The sequence below is a fragment of the Chaetodon trifascialis genome, chromosome 18 (genome assembly GCF_039877785.1).
Source record: "Chaetodon trifascialis isolate fChaTrf1 chromosome 18, fChaTrf1.hap1, whole genome shotgun sequence".
Lineage (NCBI taxonomy): Eukaryota > Metazoa > Chordata > Actinopteri > Chaetodontiformes > Chaetodontidae > Chaetodon > Chaetodon trifascialis.
The window spans coordinates 17,654,785-17,664,000 of NC_092073.1; the positions used below are offsets into that span (position 1 = coordinate 17,654,785).

At 42.8% G+C, this 9,216-nt stretch overlaps 1 protein-coding gene across 1 annotated transcript; it reads right to left on the reverse strand.

Moving 5' to 3' along the window:
* Nucleotides 1-1,160: 1,160 nt before the first annotated feature.
* Nucleotides 1,161-8,581, reverse strand: mettl4 (methyltransferase 4, N6-adenosine). The gene is made up of 8 exons (XM_070986226.1): nucleotides 8,181-8,581; nucleotides 7,708-7,773; nucleotides 6,926-7,286; nucleotides 6,536-6,605; nucleotides 5,778-5,952; nucleotides 5,579-5,682; nucleotides 5,380-5,471; nucleotides 1,161-1,486 (listed from the first exon to the last, which is right to left on the reverse strand). Exons 1-8 carry the CDS (start codon nucleotides 8,409-8,411, stop codon nucleotides 1,221-1,223), a joined length of 1,365 nt encoding a protein of 454 aa, XP_070842327.1. The 5' UTR covers nucleotides 8,412-8,581; the 3' UTR covers nucleotides 1,161-1,220.
* Nucleotides 8,582-9,216: the final 635 nt, after the last annotated feature.

Below are 9,216 nucleotides of genomic sequence, written 5' to 3' on the forward strand. Positions count from 1 at the left end.
CTGTTGAGTACTTCTCCACCTCCACCTCGCAAAAAACGTTCCAGCACGACATTTGAAACCAATCAATTAAGTTGTTTGTCAGTTGTTAGTAGTAGCCCATGAACTATAGCTATGCATTAGCAGGGGCACAAAAAATACCAGTTCTTGCATAATAGGGCTTTAAAACAGAATTAAAAATGCTCTAACACAAATGTCGACAGAAGGGACAAACAGAGGTCTGAAAAACTCACATTAACTGCACCCTCAACATTTTAGGTAGCCTCAAGTCGCTGTTGTTTTTAGCTTAATTACAGGAACTCTGATGAGAGCTTTCTCTTTGAATGAACAAGGTATTTCTCTGCCTCTCATCCTAACTTTAGTCTGGGCAGAGAAGGAGAAATAGATGAACAGACTGGTGTGTTGGGTGTGTGTTTGAGCGACAAGGTAATGTGTAAATGATCCTGCCGGAGTCACACCCTGGCTTCATTAGCTGTGATGTGCACTGTGCTGCAGTGGCCGTAACTCATTCCCCATCCTGCCTTAAAGACAGCCCTGCTCATCCCCACAACACCATTGCTCCTCTCTCCGGAGACCACAGACTCATTAAAGTGGCCCCACCCAACAGGAAAAGGCAGTTTAATGGCTGTGCGGACGGTCTGAAGTGTGACATGGGGAAAAAGTGCATCTTTCAGTGAAAACAAGGATCATTCATGCACAAATTATGGATAGATAGATCTGACTCTCCTTGACAGCACAAAGACAGAGCGCAGGATGCAGCGGTGACGCGTTCAAGTGAAAACTTTAAAGAAACTCTGTTGAAAGTTACAAGCAAGCCAAATGCATTCAATGTGAAACTCTTTCATTAAGATTTGGAAACATTTTGAAATTCAGGTCAAAACAGCATAAAACGAGTAAAAATAGAAATACTTTGATCATCCTTAAGACACATATTGTGCCAAAGATTGCTCAAAAGGGTGAAAAAATAAAACCTTGAATGATGTTTATCTGATTGCAGTGTGGGAAGTTAAAAACATAGCTGCACAGAAATGCACTTTCATCTCTCCAAATGCATCATCAGCCCTGTGATTCACTACCTTAAAAATGTACCCTGACCCAAAAAAAGATATCAAAGGTCCCACATGCATGAGAAGTGCAGATCAAAAGGAAATGATACAGACGTGTTTTGTTATTGAATCTTTATTAAAAACACAGTAAAACAGTGAAGTGTTAAAGGTCAGTCATCAGTCCACTGAGGTGGGACAGTGACGGGGAGGAGAGGATTCTCCAGCTGAGCTTGACTCTGCTGTGTCTCTGGGTTCGTCCCTGTTCTCATTTGTGGCCTCGTCTTTAGGAACGTCTCCTTGATCATCGGCCGCTGTCAAAGTGAAATAGCTCGTGTGCTGAAATTTGAGCACTTCATTGCCCCAGCTGGTCCATCCAGGTTGAAGACTTCGGGCAAACAGCTCCAAGCATTTGGCTTCAGCTCTGACGTAGGGCTTCAACACCTCTGGAGACAGAAAGAAATGAGGAAGAGGAATGATTACGGCTGCTTTAATCCTCTCTGAGGTAAAAATAAGTTCTTCCCTTGTTCTTCTTGCTCTCTGTGCAATGTGTGAGCCCTGTCACCTTAAAATTAAAAAAAGAAAATGCAGCTCTACCTATATATACGTCTGTGGTGCTTAATTTATAAAGAAAACCCTAATTTTATAAGCTCTACAATTGTAATTTAACTAATAACTAAAGCTATAATTAAAATTGCATGAAAGGCCTCAAGTACAAGTACCTAAGTAACAAAGTAACTGTACTTGAGTAAATGTACTTAGTTACATTCAACCACTGAACATTATATTAACCCTTGAGTTAAAGGCTCCAGGTCTATCGCACCTCTAACAGTGATGTCATGGCGCACTGGTCCTCTTCCGCGGACTCTGCCATCTTGCACCTCCATGTTCCCACGGTACAAACCAAATTCTGGTGCTTTTTGGGTTTTCACCGTAGGGTGAGTGGAGGGGTATTCATCTGCAACCTCAATGCTAGATGGCACTGAACCCTACACACTGGTCCTTTAATGTTTCCCCTTATCTGCAGTTATACTGTGTGTCTGTAAATTGCATGAAGTTTGTGGCGTTCTGTGTGAGTCATATGAAAAACTACTGAAAAGTTGCTCAAAAATGGATGCTTTAATATACTGGGTGTCATGTTGTAAGATTACTGCACTGCATCCATTTCTTATGGGGGCACTTTGGCTTGTTACTCTGTAATAGGCAGCACTGGCAACTGCCCAGCTCATTCACTCCACAGCACAGATTTTTCTATGTGGAGACCAGCAGTGACCTTGAGTCTATAAGTGATGATATTCCAGGAGCAGCACACCTGACAGATACGTTTCACTTCCTCTGCCCCTGTGCTACTCTGTCTGCTCTTGTGCATGCTCAAACCAACCTGACACTCGCCTCAGCCAACACTCAGGGAGTTAATGAGCACAAAAGCCTGATCCCCGAACCGATCCAAACGGTGTCCTGCCTCCCGTTTTCTCTTTCTTTGCACGTCAGAGAGTCACAGAGTGGAAAGGCCAAACATGCAGCTCTCCGACTAATTCAACCCCAACCGGTGACTCAGCTCTCAAAGTTGAACAGAGAATAAAAGATCTAATTATCCTCTTAACTCTGAAATGGGACAACATATAAAACTTCTGCCGAGAGATGCCTGAGGCAAAGGAAGGTGTTACTTACCTACTCTCTAGACAAGTAACATACTCAGTCTCAGATATTTTACCTTGAAGGCTCCTCAAATTCTCTCTAGGCTTGATCACAAACTAATCATATTGTACAGGGCTGCTGCACTAGTTCAATTACAAAACAGCAATTTCTCAAACCTATTTTTCCAGTAGAATCAATATAATCAATGTCTTTGATTCGCAGCATGCATGTGGAGTCCCACAGGGTCCTGTTTTTGGCACCATCTTAATCTTCATTTACATACTTCATTATTGTGCTGATGCAGCACTTAATGTTGTACTGCTGTGTTCCAGATCACAAGTCGCATAAATGTACCAAATCTGACAAATTGTTATCACTTGCTGATTGGTCAGCAATTGAAAAGACAATGGATAGCTAAAATCCAGAGGGTCAATTCAGGGCTAAAACAAGTCTCTGAATGACAGCTCATGTTGCTCCATATCTGACTTTAAGAAGACACTTGGTTGTAAATAAGTTTGCTGAATCAGCTGTGCAAGGTGATAATGTGTCAATGTGCTGCTTACAGTTTGTTGCTTGGAGCTCAGATACAAGGACACTATCCAAATTTTAGCATCCTTATGCAACTTCACTTTAAGAACTTTAAGAATTTTAAGACTTCTTCAGAGGATCCAAAAATGGAGGTCAATACTGAGAATCCAGACACTGCAAGCAGCATATTTTTATATACACCTTATATAAAAATATACACTTTAAAATTGATCAAGTAAAAAGCGGAGTGTTGGTAAAGAAAGCTAAATACCGGATGTGCCAATTAAACCTGCTGGCAGACAGATCGCTGCCACAGATCCATTCCCCCAATCAACAGTAATGCAACCCACACAACTGGCAGCGTGCCTCTTCCTGAAATGAATATTAGGAACAGCCATTTAACCACTAATTATATCACCAAGTTGGGAAGTGACTTCATTTTTCACAGTTTCTTAAGTTGCAGGGGGCCCTAATTAATAAAAACCACACGTCTTGTCATTCAGAGAAGTGCAAACACTTTTTTTTCTGCTGCTTGACCATCTGGCAAGGATGTGTGGTATCTGGTGTCCCTTATTTCTCCATAGCAACCAAGAATGTCAGCGATAGGAGTCCCATCTGAGAGGGGAGCAGAAGTGGGTCAGGGTTTCTCAAGGCTGCAGGCTTGAGGGTTGTGGCTTTACACCACTGAGGCTGCCCACTGGTTCTAGCAGACCAGACGTGCTCGACATGGACACAAAGTGCAGCAGGGGTGCAGGGAGATGAGCACGAGGAGGCTCAGAGTGAGTAATGCCCAAACTCTACGGCAATATTTTAAATTTCCAGCAGTTGCATAATCTACTGCAGGAGTGAACAAAAGAAAAGCTCATCCATCCTTCAGGTCCTGAGGTGTTAAATTAAACTGCTTTTACTGGCATCTGTGCAAGAGTTGGGTCAAGTCCTTCTATTATTTCATGGCACGCTGCAATTTATAATTGTTACACTCGCAGATTTGAGCCCCACCCACTGCCAACAGAGCTTTCTCACCTCTCGCAGGAAAACAAAAAAGGGGCTCTGAAGTAGATGCAACCGAGCTACACCACAGCTGGAGATGCTGCTCATTCTGGCTGTGTCGTAGCACACATTTTTATTTAAAAGACAATGAAAAACTACCACAAATAAACCCATTTTTCTGTCATTTTCTTTTTCATTTTTAGTCTAAAGATGTTTGCATTATAAGATATGAAAAACTAAACTGGAATAAACAAACCAGTTCTGCTTAAACCTACCGAGAGGCTTTGAATCACACAGGGAGCCTGAACACAATCTGTGTCCTAATCTACTTAATCTCTATGGTATCACAGCTCCACAATGGCATCATTGTGATTTAAATCAATGTATTTTAACAATGTCCAGCCACTTCCGTGAGGCGGAGGCTTTTCTGTGCCTCTGAAAGGGCACCAGCAAACACTGGCTGCGTTTGGCTCTCCATACTGCACAATAAATCACATTCCCCTGAGAGGGAGGTAAATGACGTCAAGCCTCTCTTATTCATAGCGCATATTCACTGTGAAGGTTTTACACTGATTCTACGTCGCCCAGGCCTTGTCGGAGTCAAAACCGCAATCTGTGCAGACAGGGCAAGTTTGATCAAATCTGAGCGGCAGAGGTCCCACTCTGACAAATCAAACCCGTCATGTGTCGAGGAATCAAGTCCCCCAGTTAGCATGAAGGCAACAGAGGCCCTGCATGTTGTGTTTTCTCACCTCCAGCATGGACACCTGCAAACACCGGCAGCACTCTCAAAAGAAAATGTCAACAGTCTGCAGTAGAAAAGCAAAAAGTCTGATATTTCTACTAATACAATGCAGAAAAAATCAATAAGTTATTATTTTACTGTGTTTGTTTCTCATACAAAAACAGTCATAACTGCATGTGTAGTAACAGTCTTCTCACATGGAATAAAGTCATAATGGTAGCATTTTAAGTTTGAGCCATGCAAACCTAAATAACTGACTCACACCTTTGCTTTTGGGTCTGCTATAGCAGGCTGTAGTAGGACTTAGCGCTTATAATTAAAGCTGTGCAGCCAGATAACAATCACTGATGCTGCAGCATTGCCCTCTGGTGGCATAATAAGAACTGCACTTCTCAGACACACTAAGTGGTTTGGCACTCAAATGTTGACAACACTGACCTGAGAGTGAAGGCTTGTGGGAGTGGAGGGCTGATGGGACGCTGACAATCAAACGCTGATCCTGAACGGGAACCTCTGACACCTCTGAAGAGCTGAGAGCGGTTAAACAAGTCGGAAAATAGACATGATTTTTTCCATTTAAGGGTTATGACATGAAGAGTATGAAAACTGAAACTCAGAGACGTCACTCATGTCACACCTGGAGTTATCTGCGGAGGAACGATATCGGCCCAGCACCAGTACTTCATACGGCTTCTTATGATGTGAATCCAGCGGAAACACAAACTGTCCAGATGTGGTGACCTGAGGGAGAAGAGGAAACCTTAAACACATCTGGAATCACACCAACGGGCTCAATTCCCATCACTGACAGCTGCATCCATTCGAAGTCTCTGTACCTTGACCCAGAACCATTCGGCCACAACTTCTACTCCCCAGTGTGGATACAGCTCATCGCGGACGAAACGCAGGTGGCTCGGCCGGTTTGTGACCCAGGTGACCACTAAACAGTTCGGAGACGCCAGTAGGGGTATTGGGAGCCGTTTCAGCTGGGTCGAGGGCAAAAAACTGTATCTTCATTGAGAAAATAGATGAAAAAGTCATGATATGTAAATAGGACCACTGTATCCTTCTCTGGAGCCTCCAAAGGTCACCAAACATTCGTATATGAGTGCCAATAAATGCTTGGTTGAACTATTAGACTGAACATTTGCACATGTTCATGTATACAGTCTAAAGCAGTGATTCCCAACCTGAGGGAGCGACAGATGGTTAAGGAGATGTTCTCTGGCGCCACTGTGAGGATGATGATGTGTGGTTCAGAGTGAATTATCTTGACAGCTATTGGACAATGGGATTGATATGAAATTTGCTACAGATATTCGAGTGGAAACAGTGTTGGACAGATGGAAGTATTCAAGGTTTAATGAGCCAAAAAGGATGGGGGCCACTGGTGTCAGATATTGCTGACAACATTTTGCAATGCATGTAGTTTTATAACTGAATTTATCTTATTTTAAGTGTTTTAGTGTTTTCTCCTCTGACCTTTTTAGCCTGTTTCTTGTGTTGGTGTATATAAATGTCATCTCTGGAGAGAAATAAAGTTGCATCTTCCTCTCTGCTTTCCCCTTTCTAAAATGCCTGAACGTCAAATTACCTGCGACTCCTTTTCACAGACTTGTTTTCCCACGGTGGATCCATGACTATTAAGTCGAACCTCCTTCCATCTGTGGGAGAAATAAGCAGCTTTAGCAAACAATGTCAGGCTGGGAAACGACCACTGTGCTCTCCCTTGAGAAACACACTGAGTCACTGTGGAAGTATTTACAATGATAGATTCAGGGAGGGGTGGTCATATTTATGTCCCAATGACCAGCTTTTATTTTCCATGCAAAAGAAGTTACCACAATCATGCCGAGGCCACAGTTGGAAGGCATTTGTCAAATCTGTTCCATGTGGCCCAAGAAAAGCAAAAATGACACATTTTCTCAGTTCACTGCAGTTCATGTGTTGTATTCAGATGAGCTCTTCCCACCATCGTACTCACAGTGGACTAGAGGTTGTATTCTTGTGAAATCAGAGAGCAGGAAGGCTGTGCATGCTGGTATCACATACTCCTCTCCCATCAGCGTGAGCACTGTAGCGCAGTCGGCCCTGCTCTCGGTTACCCGAGAGAACAAGTCCACATGCGACGTGCAGCCATCCTCAGCGACGAGCGGCTGAACACACTCCTCCTGCTCCTCCTCGCTCACTGGAGGGAGCTCTTTAGCCATTTCACACAGAGCGGCGAGGCTGCACTCCTGGGAGGGAAGAGGCTCGCTCGCCGCGTCCGTCACTTCCTTCAGGTATCCGAGGGATCGGGCAGAATCCACCAAGGACTTGGTTCCCTCCAGGATCACAGACCTGATCTGCATCAGCACACATCGCAGAGAGTATTTATTCTGGGTGGTGCGCTGACCTGAAAATGTGAGGAGCTGTTTTTGAACTGTATACTTCTACTCCACATTATTTCTGAGGCAAATATTGTCCTTTTTAGTCCACTATATTTATTTGATGGCTTCGAGTTACAGGTTCCTTCACAGATTCAGATTATTAAAGCAAAATAAAGCCAACAAATCATTTATAATTTTACACTGTGGTATACTGTACCTTTACTTATGTAAAATACTTCAGCACTTGGAAATGGGACTTATTTTTCTGTGTTTGGACATGTAACAGCAACAGCAAACAGACAAAAAAACAACTTCAGTCGTTTAAATTGATCTCTGTGGGCACAAATCTCTTTCCAAACACACACGTGCAGCTGAAGGAGAATGAGCTTTAATCTACCTTCTCGTGGAAGGCCTGTGAATCGACTTCCCCCTGGTTGAGTTCGCTGTGTTTTCGTTTCCTTTTCTGAAAGTCAGATTGATTCATTAATTCATCTGCGGCAACTATTCTGAAAAGTCATTAATCGTTTTTGTCATTTGTCAAGCGAAAAACAAAACAAAAATTATCCGGCTGCAGCTTCTCAAATGTGAGAATACGCTGCTTTTCTTCATCATATATGATAGCAAACTGAATACATTTGGGTTTTGTACTTACTGTCAAACAAAACAGTGAATCTGAAAACGCCACCTTGGGCTGTGGGGACTTACAGTTGTCATTTTCTTCTAGTTTCCAACATTTATAGACAAAATGAAATGATAGTTGAATGATAGTGTCATTACACAGATAGCAGAGTCTGGGTGTTTCACTACACATCTACGACCAGCAGACGTCGCTATAAAGTAATTGCATTGAGCCTCTGGGGCAGCGTTTACCTTTGCTGGTTTGTCTGTTTCCTGCAACATATCCGTGTTTCCTCCACCAACAGCGGCACTGGCATTGACACTATGATAGCTTTTTAAAATGCGAAAGCACTGCCTTTTGAAACGACACTCGACACGTGATTTTTGCTTATCCTTAAATCGGATGCATCGTGAATACGCCTGATCAATGAGTGAGCACGCATTCAAAATCGAGCCCTGTGTATTCTGACAAACCACGGACATTGTGAAACTGGTTGGTTTATCTGGGAGCAGCTAGGTGCTGTTCTGTTGCCACATGCCCGTGACACACCCAGCAACAATGCGTCCAAACAACTGGATTTACCCCAAAACGATACCGAAAGTAGACCGCATTTGAAACTCAGCGACGTGTTCCGGTTAGCCAAATGTCGTTCGTGAACGAGTCGGCTCTACGAACCGGCTCCCGTCTGAGAGTCGATATCGTTTCTGTCTTGATTTTAAACTAATACAAGACAGATAAATACAATAATCCTTAATGTTTTTTGTTAAATACAATCCAGAAATGTCTTATGTATTCACAGTAAGACCCAAGCATAGTGAGACTTGTATGTTGCGCCAACATACAAAATATAGTTCAGTACAAAGACATTCAATAGATTGTATTTGATGTTTTTACATTTTTGAAGGTTTTTATACCAAATTATGGTATTCTGGAAATTATGAGGTTTAGTGTGATTACATTGAATAATTTAAGTGATATATGAGCACACATAAGTCAGAAGTGGTACTAAATGAGCCGTTTGGGCTGAGCAGAGCCAAATGATCTTATTCATCAAAATGAGTCGAATTCCCATCACTAGTTCCTGGTATTTGCCCGTGTTTGTCGGACTCAGGCGTTTGTCCCTAGCGGATATCCGTAGAAACAAATGCGAGCGAAGTTAAAGGGAACTCTGCTGAATGTAGTTAGACGACAGAAAGACCGCATAAGGAGGACAGTAACCAGTTGCGACGGAGGCAAAACGTAAATGTAGTTTAGCTAGCCAAAAAAAGTTGTACGCTGGAGTTGAGA